Here is an 18,883-nt window from a genome sequence, read left to right as displayed (position 1 = left end):
AACGGAAAGAGCGGGCCGAGCGGGAAGGGCGTGGTGCCCGTACGGCCCTACCGCTGCCCCCGACGGCTCCCGTTTAACCGGCCCCATCCCCGATACCCGCGATCACCGAGGGCCCACGCCTGCCCGTGCTCCCTTCTGCTTCCGAGGCCCCTCTAGAGTCCCGGCGCCACCGGTCCCCCCCTCCCACGGGGACGCGGGCGGGGCCCGGGCGGGACTACAGCCCCCGGGATGCTCCGGGCCCGGCGCGACCCCGTGACGGCCCCGCCCGCCCCGGCCCCACCCCCGCCCCGCGGTGCCGGCGGCGGCCATGCTGCGGCCCAAGGCCCTGACGCAGGTGCTCAGCCAGGCCAACACCGGCGGCGTCCAGAGCACGCTGTGAGTGCGGGGGACCGGGCGGGGGGCGGCTTTCCCCGAGCGGGCCCGGCGGGCTCCGGGCTGTCCCTGATGCGAGGTGACGGCATTGCGGGGAGATGCTTTCCCTGCCCGGGGATGTTTCCCTTGTACCTATCCCCGCAGATGCTCCCCCTGCCCGGAGATACTGCGTATCATTCCCCCGTCCCTGCCCCAGCCCTTGCTCCTGCCCCAGACTCTGCCCCTGCTCCTGCCCATGTCCATGCACCGGGGAATGCTCCCTGCTCCTGCCTTTCCCCTGACCCCAGCCCCTGCTCCTGCCCCTGGCTGGGGATTCTCCCTGCTCCTTCCCCGGGAATGCTGCCCCTCCCAAAGATGCTGCCTGCCTTTCCCCTGCCCCTGCCCAGGGATGCTGCCTGTCCCTGCCTGGGGAACGTGACAGGCCCTTCCAGGGGCAGGCGTGGGACTGAGGCCACACATCCTGCATGGTGCTGGGACTGTGCACAGTGTATGAGGCCAGGGCCTTGCACTGTTCCTGATGTCTGCTGCTGGGATGCCTCGTGCACAGTGCAAGGGCCGTGCACAGAGCTGGGGCCATGCACAGTGTTTGTCCCCCAGGCTCATGCCCAGCCTGTGGCAGGTCCCACTGCTTCAACAGACAGAGCCACCACGGCCCTGCACTGCTCTGCTTGAGCCTGGGGCTACTGCAGAGCTTTCTGGCTTTGAAGCCCTCCCAACCCCCACCAAAGCCCTGCAGAGTGAGAGTGTCTTGGGAGCAGTGCTTGGGACTGGGTGGGGGGGTTTGCTCTACTCCTGGTACTAAAAGAGGGTCTGGTGTTAGAGGCATCAATTTTCCCTCCTGTGTCCTTCCCAGGCTGCTGAACAATGAGGGGTCCTTGCTTGCCTACTCAGGCTATGGGGACACTGATGCCAGGGTCACTGCAGCCATCGCCAGCAACATCTGGGTGGCCTATGACAAGAATGGGCACCAGGCATTCAATGAGGACAACCTCAAATTTATCCTCATGGACTGTATGGTACGTGGGGCTGGGGCCTGCCCTCCCTGGGGACCTGTCTGTGGTGCCAGGACCGTGCTGGGGGGTCCAGGCCAAGCTGGGGTGCAACGGGTGCTGTTTCTCCCTGGGCAGGAGGGGCGAGTGGCCATCACACGGGTGGCAAACCTTCTGCTCTGCATGTATGCCAAGGAGACTGTCGGATTTGGGATGCTGAAAGCCAAGGTAATGGTGGTCGGGAGGTGGCTGGTGGGTCTGCAGGGCTGCATCCCTGCTTTGATGTGGGAAAGAGCTATTGAAGAGGATTGGGATGGAAGGGCTGGATGAAGCTGCTGTGCCTGGGACACTCTTTGCACCTTGCAGAGACTGAAATATAAATTACAATTAAGCAAGTGGGCAGTGGGCACACAGGTTGCAAGCCTCACCTGAGCATGGCTCATGCCATTCTCTGCTTGCAGGCACAGGCACTGGTACAATACCTGGAAGAGCCACTCACACAGGTGGCCGCATCATGAGCAGACAGTGGAGGACTCTGAGGTGGCACTGGGCCCTGACATCATCACTGGCATGGGTTGGGCGTGAGTGGCCCCATGGACATCCTGGAGCTCTAATGTGGTCTTAAAAATAAGGTGTCAGGAATACAAAAGCTGCAGGGAATAAACGTCTGTTTGATGCTTGTGTCCATTGCTTCTGTTGTTGAGGGAGTTGAAGGTAACACAGCCTGGCTGGGCTGGAGGTACTCATTGCCCTGGGGAAAGACAAGAAGTTGCAAGGGGCTGTTGTCAAAGGAGAGGGGTTACAACAGAGCCAAGCCCCTGCCCAGCCCCTGCCCAGCCCTGCTGGTCACACTGGGATAGCTGGGGGTGGTGGGGGCTCCTTCCCGTCCCAATTTCCCTGGCTTTCACACGATGGCAGCAGAGGCGAGGGAACATTCACAGCGGCGGCAGCCGGGCTGGGGGGGGGGGGGGGGGTGTTCTGCTCCAGGCACAGCTGCCTTCGCTGCCATCCCACCCCGCAGTGCCTTGCTCTGCCTTTGCTGCCGTCGCACCACGCACTGGTCTGCTCTGCCTGTACTTCCCCGGTCTGCCATCGCACCCGTCCCGTCCCCACGCTGCTCACACTGCCCTCCCACCCGTGCCATCCTCGCCGCGCACGCTGCCCGTGTCGCACTCGCTGTCCTGTGCGCGCTGCCCCAGCCTGCCCATGCTGCCCATACTGTTCTTGCTGCTCTTGCTGCCCTAGCCTGCCCTGCACTCAGGATCAGGCCCTGGCTCCTCCTCCAGCCAGCCACCCTGTGACGGTCCCGGGGTGACACTACCTGCCCAACCTGCGCTGCGACACCCAGTCCCACCCCTTGAGTCAACCGGCCGCGCTGTCGCCAGCTCGGCCTCTCTCTCCGCCGCTGCCCCACACCCTCCGCGGCCCCCCTGGACCCCCTTCTCTCCCGCTCGCTTCCCGACAGACAGGAACTTTTGGTCGCTCCGTCTCCTCCCTCGGCGCCTCCGGGAGCCCGGCCCGCCCCGCCGTCTGCTCGAGGCTTGGCAGCGGGAAGGAGGAAACCCAGGGCGGCCCTGCGAGGGCAGGCGGCAGCCGGGGCGACATGGGCAGCGTCGAGGAGGACTATAACTTTGTCTTCAAGGGTGAGTCCTGCGCTCGATGCGACCCCCACTTCCCCAGAAGGGGTGGAGCAGAAAGCCAGGAGCTGCGGGGAGGGAACCGGGGTGCCCTTTCCTCAGAGCGGCTGTGTCCCGAGCTGGAGCGCTGTTGACTGTCCCTGCAGCTGTGATGGGCACCGGGAGCTACGGAGGGTCAGGGGACTGGGGAGCACCCAGTCGGAATGGGGAGGCACCGACCACTGACAGCAGTGGGGCCAGGGCTGGTGAGCGGCGCCAGGGTCCAGAGAGCGCGGGGTGATCCACTCTCACCCCAGGACTGCAGCTGTGCAGTGCCAGGCAAATTGCTGTTGTGGGATGGGGGGCTGTGAAAGCTGGGGCTGGGTGTGTGAGACATAAATGCCATGAGAGCCTGTAACCCCTGAGAGCAGTGGGCATTGAAAAGCCATTTGCTGCAGTAACCTGGACAGTGGCACATGCAGAGGATATGGGGGTCAAACTTGAGCTGGAGAAATGGGGACACAGCCTCACACCACACATGCTGAGCTCCTTGGGCCTACCTGCTCTCTGCCAGGTGCTATTGGCTGGACTCCGCTGGAGCTCGGTACTCCCTTTGGGCAAGTGGAGACAGCCTCTTGTGTGCCACCTGTCCTGGGTGCCCACTGCAGCAGGGTGACCCAGGGCACACCAACATCCTTGCCCTGCTCCTCCTGCCCAGCCTGGTAGCTGTGATGCCCCTGAACAGCTCTGGGGCTGCACCAGCACTAGGGAGCACAGCTGGGCTCCCACAGGGACCCCTGTTTGGTGAAGGAGCAACCACGCCAGGGGTTAAGCCCTTAAGCCCACACGGCTGCCCAGCCTCTGCGACCTGTCTGGGGTCATCAGACAGCAAGCAATGCCCATGTAACCAGTGCTGGTAGCTGGGGCAGTCAGGTGGGATTTCTCGTTCCTTCCACAGTTGTCCTGATCGGGGAGTCTGGGGTGGGAAAAACAAACCTACTCTCTCGTTTTACCCGCAATGAGTTCAACCATGACAGCCGCACCACCATCGGCGTGGAGTTCTCCACGCGCACAATCCTGGTGGGAGACGCCGTGGTGAAGGCTCAGATCTGGGACACTGCTGGCCTGGAGCGGTACCGCGCCATCACCTCAGCGTAAGGATGGGAGGCCTGAAATCCATGCTTCTCCTGGGACTTGGGTTCAGCCCCGTGGGTGAGGATGCTAGAGGGGGGGATCTGGAGCAGAAATGATGATGGGGTTCTGTCATAGGTATTACCGAGGGGCTGTGGGTGCCCTGGTTGTGTTTGATATCAGCAAGCACCAGACATACGATGTGGTGGACCGCTGGCTAAAGGAGCTGTACGACCATGCCGAGGCCAGCATCGTTGTCATGCTGGTGGGGAACAAGACTGACCTCGCACAGGCTCGAGAGGTGCCCATGGAGGAGGCAAAAATGTTTGCAGGTACAGGCTGGCACCCTGCCACAGGGCTGGGGGCTTGAGAACCTCCCCAACAGCATGGACCAGTGCAGTCACCTGAACATCTCTAAAGGTGCTCCAGACTGGAGCCATGTCCTCACTGCGGTCTGCATCATCTCAAGGGACTCCTCTCATTTGCAGACAACAATGGGCTGCTGTTCATCGAGACCTCGGCGCTGGACTCCACCAATGTTGAGGAAGCATTTGAGACCATTTTGAAAGGTACAGGCACTGGTGCCGTGGTGCAGCAGGATCCCAGGGCACTGTGGGGTCCCTTTCCCAGGGATGCAGAGCTGAGCAGATGATGTGCACTTCTCTCCCTGCTCCACTTGAGCTACTTGGGGCTAATTTCATGAGGTCTTTTGATACTGTCTTTCTGCTTTTCAGCCTTTGGTGCTGGGCGTTTCACTCCCCACACCCGAAGCTTTGTTCTCACAGCCCCGGGCATCCCTGAAGCCTCAGGGGCTGCTTCTTCCCCATAATCTCGAGTCTCCTTCCTGTTGTCCTGGGCTCATGACTTGGTGTCTCCAGCATCCTGCTAAACCGGCCATGGGGACCTGGGGGACCAGGGATGGAGTCCAAGAGTAGCTCTCCAGGAATGGCAGCCAGCAGCATCCTGGCAGTGAGGTGTGCCATGCCACGCTGAGCCATGCCAAGCCTGCTGTGCTATTCCATGCCATGCTGTGCCATGCAGTGCTGTGCTGAACCAGCATGGCTCTGTGAGCTGCCAGCCTCAGCACAAGGTGAAGCACTAATCCCAGGTTGGGCAAGAGGAAATTGCCCAAGCACAGGGTGTTCACTAAGTGCTGCAGGGATGAAACCTGTGGGAGCTGCTCCCTTGTCACCCCTCAAGTTACTCTGTTGTGTAGAGAGGAAGGAGAGCCACCAGTGTGCAGAGGTGTGGGTGACCAGTGGGGGCTGCAGGCTTGAAGCTGTCCCTGCATCCCCAGGAGACCTTGGCTGACACACTGGACCCCTGGCACTTCTTTTGCAGAAATCTTCTACAAAGTACAGAAGCAGAAGCAGAGGAGCAGCCAAAGCAACACGTTGTCACTTGCCAGCGAGAGCCCTGCAAGCACGGCCCCAGCACAGGCGGAGAGGCGCCCATGCTGCGTGGCCCTCTGAGCCCTCTGGGCACCCTGGGAAATCCCCAGGGAACCCCACAGCCCTGGGACACACCAGTGGCCACCAGCACAGGCTGGTGTCACCCTGCCTGCACTGCCACCCCTGTCCTGGTGCAGTGGGGACCAGCAGCCTGGACAGGGGCCAAATTCTGCCATAAACAGTGAAAAGCACCAGTTCCAGGAGCTCTTCTCTGATTCATTTTTGCTGGGCCCTGATTAGCATCACCGTCACACACCATATCAGTCTTGGACCTGCAGGGCAAAAGGACCGGGACACCCTGAGGCACCTCTGGGAAAGAAACCAGGAGGTTTTGGGCAGATCATCCCAGCAACAGGAGCCTCTCTGATTACCTCTGACCCTGGGATTGCCCCTGTAGGGCCACCCTGTGCCATGCACTGAGGATGTGGCTGACCAACAGGTGTCTGTCCCACTAGGGACTGCTCTGAAGTTGAGCCAATCCTTAGGGTGTGAAGTGGCAGCACTCAGTCCTTGGCTGTCTCATCCCTAGATATCTGTCCCGTCCCTAGACATGGGGAAATGCATGGCAGCAGGACCAAGAAAAGGTGCCTGTGTCTGCATGGCAGGGCCCAGTGCCATGGGGCCGGGAGCAGCTTTGTGTCCAGCATGGGCGTGATGCAATCATTAAAGGACTTGTGAAATGCAGGTTTACTGAGCTGGAATTCCTGCGTGTTTGTGGTCGACGCCCTGGGTCCCCACCTTCATAATGTGTTGAAGATTGTGGCCTCCAAAGCAGCCCAGCTGGATGCCACAGTTCCCCTGTGCTCACTCCTACTCTGATTCCATGACCCCCTGCGACCCCTCCCACCCTGAAGCCATGCTCCTCCTGGGCCCCCTTCCATGCAGCCTTTCCCAGTTTAGGTCCCCTGCTTGAACTTTGTCAGTTCAAACGATGACGCAGCCTCTGCCAGTTATCTGATACCCCGGATATCGGAAACGGGATAATTCCCTCTGGATTCTCCGTGTCCTCACTCGCTTTCCCTTTGCACCAAGCCAGACGTGCCAGCCCAGCTCCATGTCACACGCACGGCTCTTCGTGGAGCGCGTGGCTATCACTGTCCCCACCAGGTGCACACACAAGCGGTGGCCTGTCCCCGCCGCCATGCAGCATCCCTGCCCCCCTTACCTGGCGTAGGTGAGCACACCTGAGTGCTGACGGGCAGCCCCGGCCGCCAATGGGTGTGGAGCAGGAAAGGCTGTGGCCACCAATGGGTGGCGGGGGACAGCCCCTGCCAGGGCTGGATAAGGCCCGGAAATCCCAGGTGGCGCACTAGGAGTGGGGCTGTGGTGCTGAGCGAGATGCGGGGCAAGGACGATGAGTACGATTATCTCTTCAAAGGTGGGTCTGCTGCCCGGCCGTGCCCGCGCTCGGTCTCAACCCGCTGCCGTCACGGCTGGCTCCACGCAGCACCCTCGACGTGGGACTGGGAGCTGGGGCATGTACTGGGATATAACACTCAGTTCCCAGTTCTCGGGAGTGGGGAGGCTTGTTGTGGTGTTCCACTGTGCTGGGAAGGAGAGTGGATTCCTGTGAAGCCGGGGTTGAAGCGGTTGGAGGGTTTGCTAGAGCTAGTCTGATGGTTTGTGGTCCCGATGCTCATTACAGGAGCTCTTCACTGCTGCGGGAGGAGGCTGCACCCCGTCCTGAGCGTACAGAGTCCTGGAGGGGTGGCTATGGCCATGGCAGGGTGCTGGTCCCAGGGGTGGTAGGGAAGGCTGGTCCGTGGGACTCTGGGTGCCTAAGCACCTGTGAGTGACCCTCTCTGTGGCACTGGGTGAGGGGAGCACATCTGGGAGCTGTGAGAAAGCCGTGCTGCTCCCCAGCTGCAGTGGAGGGAGAGGATCCAGGGATCCAGGCTTGTCCTTCCCAGCGCTGGTCATGCTCTGACCTCATTGTTGTGGATGGGGACAGGGACAGGCTCTTGGAGGCACAAGGTTGGCGTTTCTACCGGTGGGAGCCCAGCATCCCCATGAACCACCCTCATCCCTGGGCATGCCTGCCTCCCCTGTGGTCTGCTGTGGCCAAAGCAGGTGCTGGGGAAGCAAAGAGACATCTTGGCAATGCCACAGCCTCCCGAGACATAAAATCCAGGGTGTGAGCTCACCAGTGGGTGGCTGTGAGTCAGCCTGCCCACAAGGCCCCAAGTAATTCTAGCCACCGACACGACGTAATTCCAACCAGCAACGTGCTGGTAGCCCCTGGCTCCTTGCGCACCTCCCCTGGCCGCTGCCCAGGAAAATCGTCCTCCCTGGAGTTAGTCTGGGACCTGGTATGGGGGAAACTCTGATGCTAAGTGGTGCCTCAAGTACGATGCCCAGGCAGGAGCTTTCCCAGCTGCTTTGCTCTGTGCTTCCCACCCGGTGCTGTGCCAGCTGTGTGACTCTGAGGGGGCTTCAGTGCATGGTCCTGTGTCTGTCCATCTCTTGTCATCCTACGGGAGCCAGGGCTGGGAGCAGCTCACCATAGGCTCCTCATTCCCCTCCTGGGCCCCATGGTGGACTCTGGATTTCTTTAAAAAATAGGATAACTCAGTTCTCAATGCAAGGGCAGCTCATCCCTTCCGAAGCAGGAGCAAAGTCAAAGTGGAATGCAGTGTCCAGGGGTGTGGAGCTGGGCTAGTGCTCCCAGGGTCCAACAGCTCTGTGAGCCCAGCCTCCCCCTTGAGAAAAGGGAGATTGTCACAGCTGGAAGCAGCATTATCCTGAGCTCCACTGAAATGGGAGTGTCAGTTGTTGCAAAGCACAATGCACGTTCCAGCTGTGCAAAGCCCTGATACCGCTGGAGGGGCTCAGTATGGCTGAGGAACAGCTCTGGGCATGGCTGCTCCTGAGACCCTTTCCTTGGGGCCCTGTGTGCAGCTTCCAGCTGTTTCTATCCCTGCAGTGAGACATGGTGTGCTGAGGATGTTTGGAGGCAGTGAGGATAGAATATTTCAAATGCTTTTGTCCCTGGAGTAGGGGGTGCTGCTCCAGCTCCTCAAGCCAGTCAAGCTCAGGGACATGGGGCTTATCACCCCCACAGGCTGCAGGACCCTGCACCACCCACCCTGCATCCCTGGTGTGGTCCAAAGCCTGCCATGGATGGGGATTGTGGCAGTTGAGCTGGGGAAGCAGCAATTTTCTGTTGTTGGTAATAAACAGAGCTCAGATCAAAACTTAGAATCTCAGAAAGTGATAAAGAACCTGGCTCACCACTGGCCTGCATTTTCTACTGTCTTGTCCAGGGCAGTCCAGGCTGTTATGGTCCTCTCAGACCTCAGTGCAGTGGGCAGCAGCTGAGAAGTCTCCCTGGCAGTCAGGCAAAGGGTGGGGGGATTCTGCACCTCTGTTCCACTTTGGTGAGACCCCCCCCTGCAGAGCTACCTCCAGCCTGGGAGCCCCCCAGCACAGGAAAGATGTGGAGCTCCTGGAAGAAGTCAAGGAGGCCACAGGGATGCTCCAAGGGCTGGAGCCAGGCTGGGAGAACCTGTAGAAGAAAAGGCTCTGCGGAGACCTCAGAGCCCCTTCCAGTGCCTAAAGAGGTTCCAAGGGAGCTGAAGAGGGACTTTGGACAAAGCCTTGAAGGGACAGGACAAGGGGGGACAGCTTCCTGCTGCCAGAGGGTAGGGTTAGATGGATATTGGGAAGGAATTCCTGGCTGTGAGGGTGGGGTGGCCCTGGCACAGGGTGCCCAGAGAAGCTGTGGCTGCCCCTGGACCCCTGGAAGTGTCCAAGGCCGGGCTGGATGGGGCTTGGAGCAATCTGGTCTGGAGGAACAAGATGGGCTTTACAGTCCTGTCTACCCAAACCATTCTGTGATGCTGTGGAGTAACTGCCCTTCCCTCATTCGCTGGCTGTCCTGACACAGTGGCTGCAGCAATGCTCTGGTGCCTTCCAGCTTCCCTCAGAGAGCTATTTCACTTACTGCTGGGCTTCCTGGCACCAGACTGTTTGCTGGCTGCCCTACACTGAGGGTTTTGTCAATGGGATGGCTGCACTGTTGGAGGCTTTGCACCGTGCAGGGGAGCCATGTCTACAAGCTGGAGCTGGTGGAAAGAGGTTATCCAGGACATAGAGCAACATCCTTGCAGGATGGTGGCTGCTGAGCCTTGACTGAGTGTAGCTGTGCCTTGCTGAGGCTCCTGCAGTATATGGCATCCCACTTGCTGATGCTGCTGTGTCCTCACTGCCATGGTCACTGGATGGTTGTGACCTCAGCCCTGTTCTTGTCCAACCCTGGTAGGAAGACATGTCCCATAGGTGGGTGAAGCATCTGAGTGCACCTGGGGAATGAACGGGATCAGCAGTGAGTGAATTAAAAATAACTGAAGAAATAAAACCAAAAACCGGTTGAGTCATAAACTCAATGAACTTGACTGGGGAGGTGTGTGATAAAGCTCCCCAGAGCCTGTTTTGCCAGGTTTTACAGGAACCAGCCAGATCTGGGACAGGCAGAAAATGTATTTAACCCACACCCAGGGATTTCCCAGCTCATGGGCTGGACCAGCAGCAGCAGAGGAGGGTGCTTCCTTTCAAACCATGTATTTACATCCTCCAGTGTGCCCTGAGGGTTGGAGGGCACACAGGGTTGGCAAGAGGAGCCCCAGCTCTGCCTGGCCTCTGGCCTGGCTCTCCCTGCACAGCTCCTGACCCTGGTTTTCTGCCCGTTTCAGAATGTCAGTGAATATGGTGCTTTCCCATCCCCAGGGACAGAAACTTCTGGCAACTTCCCAGTGAGGGCAGGGATTTTCTCAAGGGGTATTTATAGGCAGCAGTGATGCTGCTGGGAGGAGTGGAGGCAGCCGGTCCTGCTCTGCTTCACCCCTCACATGTCAGCTTCTCCTGGATGAGATGGAGGTGGGGTCTGGATGGGGGAGCAGGTGGGGAGATTCCCATCCCTGCCAGGCTGCTGGATGGGTGGCTTTCCTGGGTGGCTGGGGGAGCTGATGCTGTCTTTGTGCCCCCCCAGTTGTACTCATTGGGGACTCAGGGGTGGGGAAGAGCAACCTGCTCTCGCGCTTTACCCGCAATGAGTTCAACCTGGAGAGCAAGAGCACCATCGGGGTGGAGTTTGCCACGAGGAGCATCCAGGTGGACAACAAGACGGTGAAGGCTCAGATCTGGGACACAGCCGGGCAGGAGCGGTACCGAGCCATCACCTCAGCGTGAGTTTCCTTGTTCCCAACCTGTGGCCCTTGCTTGGGGCCCTGCTGTGACCCTGTCCCCTCACTGTCCCCCAGGTACTACCGGGGGGCAGTGGGAGCTCTCCTCGTCTATGACATTGCCAAATACCTGACATATGAGAATGCAGAGCGCTGGCTGAAGGAGCTGCAGGACCATGCTGATGCCAACATTGTCATCATGCTGGTGGGCAACAAGAGTGACCTGAGGCACCTGCGGGCTGTGCCCACCGATGAGGCCAGGAGCTTTGCAGGTATCTTCCCCCATCTTGTCCAGTCCCATATGATCTGGTTAGAGTTCATGGCACCCACCTGAGCTCACACTGTTCTTGCAGAGAAGAACGGGCTGTCCTTCCTTGAGACATCTGCTCTGGATTCCACCAATGTGGAGACAGCTTTCCACAACATCCTCTCAGGTAAAGGGCAACCAGAAAAGGGAGGGACAAGGATAGAGATGGCTTTGGACATTGTCTCAGGAGACACCCCTGGGGGCCTGGCTGTGCTGGATGGGATCTGGGTTGGAATCCTGTTCCCCTAGAGGGGAGAGGTGGGCATTTGCACCACTGGAGATGTGTGTTTGTGGAGGGAGCAGATCCCCCACTGAAGTACTTACCTAAAGAATTTTTCACTTCTTTCTCTGCTGGCAGAGATCTACCGCATCGTGTCCCAGAGACAGATCACTGGCCAGCCAGAGTCCGAGTTTGGCCCCTCCACCACCATTGAGCCCATCCGGGTGCTGCCCACGCAGCAGGAGGGCCGGCAGGCGCCCTGCTGCCAGAACATCTGAGCCCCTGGGGTGCCCTCACCTTGACCCTCCAGCGCATGGTGGCATCATGTCTCACCCTCTCTACCTCTGCCTGCCACAGCTCCCTGAGCAGTGCAGGCTGGCGGCTGCTTTTGTGTGCACCATCATCCTGCCCGTAAGCTGCTCCACCTGTGTTTATGTAGGACCAACAAAAACAGAGGGGGGAGGCAAAGGATCAGGGTGTCTCCCCTCTCTCCCCAAGGCTGGGAGCATGCCATCCCCTGTGTCCCTGCTCCCTTTAGCCCTGCAGGCACAGTCACTAGGTGACTGGGTGGCACTGAACAAGCCCCAACGTGGTGAGTCCCTGTTTGGTGACACCCTGTGTGCAGCCCCATGGGATGGGTGTGGAGTGGGACACTGGGTGCATCCTTCTCCTGCCTGGTGCTGTGCCCAGCCCTGTCCCTGCAGTACTGAGAGCTGGGAGTGCCTGTGGGTGCTGCTGGGGCCATCCACAGTGGAGTGTGGGGATGATGCTGTTTTTGTGTTGTGACCCCCTCCCTGTGGCACGACCCCAGCAAAGAGAAAAGCTGTAATTCTTCCATGGAAAGAGATGGGAGCAGGGCCTGGGGGACTTTGGTCTTTGGGAAGCCCCAGAGAGGGGACAAGGAAGGACCAGGGATTTGGGGGGCTGCTGAGGGTGGGCACATGGTCCCTCTGCACAGCTCCCTGTGTGGGAGCCAGTGTCAGTACCGAGGACCCCTTGGCTCCGGTTGCAAGGACCCCCAGCATGGCTTGGCCATTCCCTGCTCGAGTGTTTGGCCACTATGGCTGGGGGCTGCATGGCCCAGCCTGAGGACACACCACCACTGGATGCAGTGTCTGCTGCACTGGTGGGATGACAGTGGCTTTGTCCCTGCATGGGTGTAGCAGCCATCCCCCAGGGTGGCCATCACCCAAAGATGCTGGGACAAACTGTGCTGAGCCCTGTGCTGTTGTCAGAGGTGATTGGCAGGTGTCAGTCAAGAGGGGTGCAGGTGGGAAAGCCTGACCCGGTACTGGGAGTGTGGCCCTTGTTTCAGTGTGGGGTTTTGGGGGCTCTCTTTCTCTCCACAGCTGCCCCCAATCTCTGCATCTCACTTGGCTGTGCCAGTAGGACCCAGGCCAGGATTCCCCCTTGGGGCATGATTTATCAGTGAAATAGAAACTGAGGCAAGATCCCCAAATAAAGCTACCGTTGAAGCCTTTTCTCTCTCTGCCAGGTCTTTCCTTGAGGCAAGAGCAGTGCCAGCCCCACATGGGGCAGCTGGGAAACATCCACAGACAATGAAGGGTGAGGGGAAGGAAGGTATGACTGTAGCCTGGGCAAGGGGGTGTCCTGCTGAGAGGCCAGAGGGGAGAGCGTGAAATTCAGGTGGGAACCTGCTGCTGGCGGAGCAGCAGTGCAGGGTTTCACAAATGGGGCACAGAAGTGGCCACACCATACGTGTGTCCCTTTTTATCCATCTGGTGCAGCCAGCCCAGCCCTGACAGCACCTTCACCTTGGCTCCAGCCCCCTGGCACTGTGTCCCTACACCATGGCACTGCCCCCTCCAGAGGCAGCCTCATCCCTGAGCTGGCCAGACCCATCCTCTGTCATACACTGTCTGACTACAGCTGGGGGCTGTCCCCAGGTGAATGGTGGCTACTGTCCCGTGGGCTGTGCTTTACCCCACGCCCACCCCAGCTGGCAAAACCCTGGCAACACGCAGACCAGCTGGAGCTGCCAAGCACCATCTCCTCCCACACCATCTGCCCACTGCAAAACATGGTGCCAAGAGGTGATGTCAGCCCCACGGGCTGGAGAGGTGGGTGTGGGGGGGATGGATGCTGCTCTGCAAAGGGACAAGGCTGGGCCAAGAGTCCCTTGGGCCTCACTGCCATTGGATATGCCATCAGCCAGGCACAGCCATAGACACAGGGGATGGGGAGTTCGTTTAGACTCATGGAGACACTTTTGGGCTGGGTAACTCAGTTTTGTTCCAGGCTTTCCAGTTTTCAGATGTTTTCTGCTGGGAAGGGTGAAATGTGGCACAGGGTAGCTCATAGATATGGGACCTGGGCAGCAGCAGCACTGGGAGAAGCAGCTGCCTCAGGAGGCTCACCATCTCAGAAGTGCTTTAATGAACCCCAAGAAGTGCTGCCAAAAGCATGGGACGGGTGGGAGGCACAGGAGGGTCGGCAGAGGGAGGTTCAGCCCCACTGCTCTGGAACTCAGCCCAGCGGGGCCTTGTTCCCAACCACTGCTCCTGGCCCTTCCTAAAGTGTGAACAGACACAAACCAAGAGCAGATACCAAGTTTCTTAAGTAATAATACTTTAATAAAATTAAGTTCTTAATGTAATTTAGCACATTTAATACATTAACCCTTTCCCTTCTTTGTTTTCTACAAGTTGTGCAACATCATTATTTTAATTTTGTTTTATTTTAATTTTTTTTCCTTCTCCCATTATACTATATGCCTCAAAACTCAGACAACAAGCCTAACTCTACTTCTATGTTCGGTTATATCTCTCTCTCAGGCCTTTATTTTTGCGTAATGCCAGAGAGATGAAAATACCTGGATGGAACATGTGATCAGTTTCCAATAGTAACAATCCCAACTACAGGTTTCCTATGGTGTTAAAAGAAAAGAGGGAAAAAAAAAAAGGCAAACACAACATAACAGGGAATGGACTTTCAATGGAAGGGCCACAGTTGGCACGGCCGGCACTGGCCGGGTGATTCTGTGGCCAGCTGGCTCAGCACAAGGTGGGAGTATCGTGGAGCAGGACCATGTGACAGCACCCAGAGCCAAGGGAAAGTAGATACACACCAACTTGTACATTAGTCTGAAGCGAGGATGAGAGGAAGCCAGTGTGACACTGTGCAAGCAAAGCCATGAAGGGCTGGGGAGGGCTGTGCTGCCCTGGGTGAGTATCGGTGAGATCAGCTGCTGTGGGGACCCTGTGGCTTGGGTTTCATTTTAGCACATCTCATGTGGGAAATCCCACTGAGCTGCTCTGCCAGAGTCCCAACAGCAGCAAGCTCGAGCCTGGATCTCTTTGATATCAGGGCAGAGCCAGAGGAAGTCTTCTGCAACTCCACAGGCTCCTGACTGCTAAGTCAGATGCCTGGGGGCTGCTCTGGGCATCCCTGGGGCTGGGATCAGAGCTGGCTCTAGACCCGTCAGTCTGGGATCTGCCGGCCCTCGTGCCCATTGCCTTTCATGTTTGCTTAACACTGGTTTCTAACTCAGGAGCAAATCCCATACTGCAATACAGGATCCAGTCCCTGGTCTTTTCCCCCCCCTTTTTATGATTATCTTGAACAGAATTCATAAAGAAAAAGGAAAAAATAATGCTGATGTTTCACAGACAAGCAAAACAGCCTGTGACTAGGTCTTGTATCCCAACTCTTGGGAGCCAAGACACCCCAATGGCCACACCACATGGCTACATCTCACCACTCTGTTTCTCTGCAAGCTGTTTCAAAAGCATCATAAGCCCAGAAAGCACATACTGCTGTCAGCAACCCGGTGCCACCATTGGAGGGAGACTTCATTTTCACACAGACAGTAGTGGAACTACTCCAGATTTTACATTAGTGTCACTTTACTAGGGGTGACTTTCAATTTGCTCCATTAGCAGCCCTGAAGCAATGCTGGAGCAGATCCAGCAGGGATGCCACAGCCTGCCAGGGCTGCAGTGACTCCAGATTCCAGTAGAGTAACCCACTGTAACCAGGGAGTCACATGGGAGGGAGACAGGAGCTGCCGAACCTCTGCTGTCTCCTGCTGGCATGGCACAGCCAAACCAAAGTCTGCCTAGCACAATTCCAGCTGAATTTTTCACTGGGTCAACTGACAGCAGAACATGACTTCAAGTTTCTACAGGATGTGAAAACGCACACTAAAACACAGAAATAGATTGCTCCCTAACATCCTAGAAAGGGTTTTGGAAGAACCAGCCCACGCTGGCTCTGCTGCCACCAAAGGGGCTCGGCAGAGGTGGGATGGGACCCACTGTCCATACACAAGTGACAATAAAGTGCATCCACTCTCCAGTCCAGGGCACCACTGTACAATGTCCATCTCTGACTCTTCTTCAAGTATCAAATAATTAAAAAAAATGAGGTAAAACAAAATGGAAAGAGCAAACAGGCCGCCTCGCCACCCCAGCAGGGAAGGACCAGGCATTTGATTCCATGAAGCATGAACCCCCCCGGGAGTGCAGGAGACATCATGCCCTGCTTCCCGAAATGCCCCAGCATGCCAGGAGGGTCCCGGGGAGGGATCTCAGATTCACAGTGCTATTTATATGCAGAAACCGAATGAGAACTGTCTTCATTCCTGTCCTGACCTATTGCATGGCTTTGCTGAATGATGAATGCTGGTAAAGGCTACCCCAGCCCCCCAAAGCAGGCACCGTCAGGGAGCAAGGGGCGGCCACCGTGCTTCTCAAAGGCATCTGTGTGGATGCTCCTGAGCTGCAGGAGATCCATGGGTTTGCTACAGCTGAGCCACAACACAGAGGAGAGGAGCAAAGGCTAAACCCAGAGGGAACCCAGAGGGTGTTTGCTTTGTGGCACTTGGCTTTGCTAATGACAGCATTGCCTCTTGGATGTTTCTGAGTTCTCTCCTTTAAGCAGAGATTTTGGTGCAGTGAAAAGCATCACCAGTATTCCAGAGAGAAGTGCTGGCCTGTCTCAGGAATGAATGGAGCAGCTGGCAGGGGCATGGGCTGTGTCCTGCCCCAGTGCTGGTGCCAGGGCTGTGTTGCCCTGCCCCACAGTGCTCAGAGTGGGTCTGCCATCGCAGCAGCCACCGTGTGTTACCCTTGCTCCAGCTTTTGGCACTGCAGGGGCTCAGGATCCATCCAGAGCACAATACACTGTGCTGGCTGAGAACGGCCTTCAGCTTCCTTTGTGCTCCTGCAGCTAAAAACCAGGCATGTGCCATGAGTGTCACTGTCCCGTGAGCAGAACAGCATTGAGCAGCTGTTGGGAAGCAAAGCTGTGGGATCAGGGATGTCATGGCCCATCATGGCTACAAGAAGACCCTCTTGGGCCAGCAGAGACTTTTCCAAACATCTCACCCACAGCTCCAACACTCAAAACTGATGTTTGAAGGCCAAGCAAAGAAACACCCAACAAATCAAATCTCCTGGAAGATGCCACATGCTAGGCAAGTGAGCTCATCTCGAGGCGCACGGTGTCTCCCGGTGCAACGCAACCCGGGGTGAGAAAGAACCAAGAAAAAGAAAGAAAACAAAGAAGGAACAAACCAACCGTAATGCCCTGACACTGCCCAGTGCAAGGGCAGAGCCTCTGCCCAGCACCTTGCTGCCTTCGAGCTCTGTCTGTCACCTTACAGAGGGGAGATCACCCAATCTTCCTTTCCTTCTCCTTCCCACCTGGGATGGTTCCACCTGCCCATCCCGGGATCTTCCCACACCTTTGGTGCTTGGAGAAGTTCAAAAACCAAGAACAGCCCAAGGAAAGTAACAGCAACTTTGAACTTTTTTCTGCAATTTCCTGCTCCAAGCCCAAGGCTTGGAAGTCAGAATAAGGCAAAAATTAATGGCCTAAAACTTCCTTATTTTGTTCCATGACTTGCCAAATCTGTCTATTTTTATTTAAAAAGCAACATAAGCCCCCAAATGTATCTTTTTAAAAAAATACATATTATTAGACCTTTTTTTTTTTGTCTTTTTCCCCCCCTCTATAAAAATAACTTCAGGACTTTGATTGACAGAAGGTATCAGTTGGTGGACATTATTTTGTTAGGCTTTCGGTCATTTATTTGTTTGCTTCAGAAAAATAGTACCAAAAAAAGATGAAGTTCCTGGGGAAGTTAACAATGATCATGTTCACAAGTTTATTTTACATTCTGCTCTGTCTGGGATCACTTGGATCTACTATAGATTAAACAATATGGATAGCATCTACTATTTGCACTAGTTAATTTTTTTAATCTTTGCTCTAGGATTATATGAAATAAATTTGAGTGTCTATTATTATTAACATTTTTAATACCCATTAACACAAAACTTTTTTTTCTTCTCATTTTTGGTTAAAAACAAACAAACAAACAAAAAAAAATCTTATTTTAAAATGCTTCTCTGAAAGGCAACAGAGCAGAAGCATCATCCCATCTTCCTGCTGCTTTGGGAGGGTGAGCGGGGTGTGGGCTGGATTTGGGGTATGGGGGGGACAGACTTCCCCCACTCCCCAGCCCACAGGGAGGTCATGGCTGCCCAGCATATCCCTAAAGCAGCCCCTGGGACAAGATCCTGTGAAACACTTCAGGATGTGCTGGAGCCAAGCACATGCTGAAGTGCTTTCCTGGATTCAAGGAAGCTCAGAACCCACTGCCATTGCTCTGGCTGTCCCTGCAATCTGTGTCTTGCAGGAGCTGTGCCCACACTGGCTGGGAGGAGTAGACAGGGTGACCTGTCCCCATCTAGATTGGGCTGGAGCTGGCCGGGCGCTCTGTGCAAGCTCAGCCCCTGGCTGGTCACAGCACCATGACACCAGTTCTGGTCTGGCACAAGCTCCAAAGGAATGACCATGGATGTTCTCAAGATCATGCCTGGCCTGAACACTGCAACCAAACCCTCTGGTCCCTGCAACCTGCCCAGCACAGGAAGAGATGGAGCCGAAGCCTAGAAGGGAGGCAACAGACAGTGACCACCCAGCAGGTCTCCAGAGCCCCCACGAACGTGTCCAGCTGGGTGTCAGTGCTGGCAGCACCCATCAGTCCTGCCCGGCAAGGCTGTGGGAAGGACCACAAATCCTCGCATCACTCTGGGCTCTCTGCAACCAGATCAAAGACAAAACTCCTCTGGCTCCCTGGGATGGGATCAGGCTAGCAGTGCTGGCTACAAGGAGAGTGAGGAGATGGGCAGTGCCAGCTTTGCCTTGTGCACACCCAGCTCTCCACAAGCCTCTGTCCCAGGGAAGCACAGCAGGAGCAAACTCTGTTTCCCAGAGCACGCCTGGGAGCTGGGTTGAGTTGGGTCAGGTTGGACCCTGGGATGCTCAGGGTGCCCAGGAAGGGCTGGGCTACAGCAGGGCCAGGGCTTACCAGGGCCAGCACAGGGTGATGCTGCCCAAAAATTGCCCCAGAGCCAGCCCCAAGCCAAAGCCCACCCAGACCTCAACCCTTTCCAAGGGGATTCCCAGGTGGAGCAGCCACAGGCTTGGGTTTATAGTGGTTTTTCTCTTCTACTTCTCTGCTTTTAATTAGTTTTTTAATTTTTTTTTGTTTAAATACATCCAACTGTGTTAATTTCTTATTTGTGGAAAGGGCTATCTGCACCATAACTATCACCTTTACATACACACACGCACACACGAAAAAGG

General features: G+C 56.7%; 3 protein-coding genes across 5 annotated transcripts; all 3 read left to right on the top strand.

The window, feature by feature from the left end:
- The first annotated feature begins 293 nt into the window (after positions 1–293).
- LAMTOR2 (late endosomal/lysosomal adaptor, MAPK and MTOR activator 2) lies at positions 294–2,042 on the top strand. Of its 2 annotated transcripts, XM_062511475.1 has the most exons (4): positions 294–375; positions 1,226–1,388; positions 1,500–1,589; positions 1,823–2,042. In XM_062511475.1, the coding sequence occupies exons 1-4, from the start codon at positions 308–310 to the stop codon at positions 1,877–1,879; spliced, it is 378 nt and encodes a 125-aa protein (XP_062367459.1). In that variant the 5' UTR covers positions 294–307; the 3' UTR covers positions 1,880–2,042. The 2 variants fall into 2 exon arrangements, with proteins under 2 accessions (XP_062367459.1, XP_062367460.1); XM_062511476.1 differs by lacking the exon at positions 1,500–1,589.
- A 356-nt stretch (positions 2,043–2,398) lies between these two features.
- RAB25 (RAB25, member RAS oncogene family) lies at positions 2,399–6,243 on the top strand. 2 transcript variants are annotated; one of them, XR_009934080.1, is made up of 6 exons: positions 2,399–3,004; positions 3,936–4,131; positions 4,247–4,440; positions 4,597–4,677; positions 4,843–5,082; positions 5,450–5,534. XR_009934080.1 is itself a non-coding variant. In XM_062511455.1 (5 exons), exons 1-5 carry the CDS (start codon positions 2,965–2,967, stop codon positions 5,578–5,580), a joined length of 642 nt encoding a protein of 213 aa, XP_062367439.1. In that variant the 5' UTR covers positions 2,399–2,964; the 3' UTR covers positions 5,581–6,243. The 2 variants fall into 2 exon arrangements, 1 of the variants encoding a protein (XP_062367439.1); XM_062511455.1 differs by lacking the exon at positions 4,843–5,082 and having other exon boundaries at positions 5,450–6,243.
- Positions 6,244–6,897: 654 nt separating this feature from the next.
- LOC134055068 (ras-related protein Rab-11A-like) lies at positions 6,898–11,544 on the top strand. Its single transcript, XM_062511193.1, has 7 exons — positions 6,898–7,038; positions 7,725–7,868; positions 10,251–10,335; positions 10,547–10,742; positions 10,818–11,011; positions 11,093–11,173; positions 11,405–11,544. Exons 1-7 carry the CDS (start codon positions 6,898–6,900, stop codon positions 11,542–11,544), a joined length of 981 nt encoding a protein of 326 aa, XP_062367177.1.
- Positions 11,545–18,883: the final 7,339 nt, after the last annotated feature.

Source organism: Cinclus cinclus, chromosome 31 (assembly GCF_963662255.1).
Source record: "Cinclus cinclus chromosome 31, bCinCin1.1, whole genome shotgun sequence".
Classification (NCBI taxonomy): Eukaryota; Metazoa; Chordata; class Aves; order Passeriformes; family Cinclidae; genus Cinclus; species Cinclus cinclus.
The sequence above is the reverse complement of the archived record's forward strand: the minus strand, read 5'-3'. Positions and strand labels throughout refer to the sequence as shown.

What these genes read in the sequence shown, in the direction of transcription:
- LAMTOR2 (XM_062511475.1), top strand. Translation starts at nt 308, where the DNA reads ATGCTGCGGCCCAAGGCCCTGACGCAGGTGCTCAGCCAGGCCAACACC. An exon ending in GGCGGCGTCCAGAGCACGCT is followed by an intron (nt 376 to 1,225) that starts GTGAGTGCGGGG and finishes TGTCCTTCCCAG; the next exon opens with GCTGCTGAACAATGAGGGGT. An exon ending in TTGGGATGCTGAAAGCCAAG is followed by an intron (nt 1,590 to 1,822) that starts GTAATGGTGGTC and finishes CTCTGCTTGCAG; the next exon opens with GCACAGGCACTGGTACAATA.
- RAB25 (XM_062511455.1), top strand. Translation starts at nt 2,965, where the DNA reads ATGGGCAGCGTCGAGGAGGACTATAACTTTGTCTTCAAGG. An exon ending in CTATAACTTTGTCTTCAAGG is followed by an intron (nt 3,005 to 3,935) that starts GTGAGTCCTGCG and finishes TTCCTTCCACAG; the next exon opens with TTGTCCTGATCGGGGAGTCT. An exon ending in ATTTGAGACCATTTTGAAAG is followed by an intron (nt 4,678 to 5,449) that starts GTACAGGCACTG and finishes CTTCTTTTGCAG; the next exon opens with AAATCTTCTACAAAGTACAG.
- LOC134055068 (XM_062511193.1), top strand. Translation starts at nt 6,898, where the DNA reads ATGCGGGGCAAGGACGATGAGTACGATTATCTCTTCAAAGGTGGGTCT. An exon ending in TGAGGCCAGGAGCTTTGCAG is followed by an intron (nt 11,012 to 11,092) that starts GTATCTTCCCCC and finishes CTGTTCTTGCAG; the next exon opens with AGAAGAACGGGCTGTCCTTC. An exon ending in TTTCCACAACATCCTCTCAG is followed by an intron (nt 11,174 to 11,404) that starts GTAAAGGGCAAC and finishes CTCTGCTGGCAG; the next exon opens with AGATCTACCGCATCGTGTCC.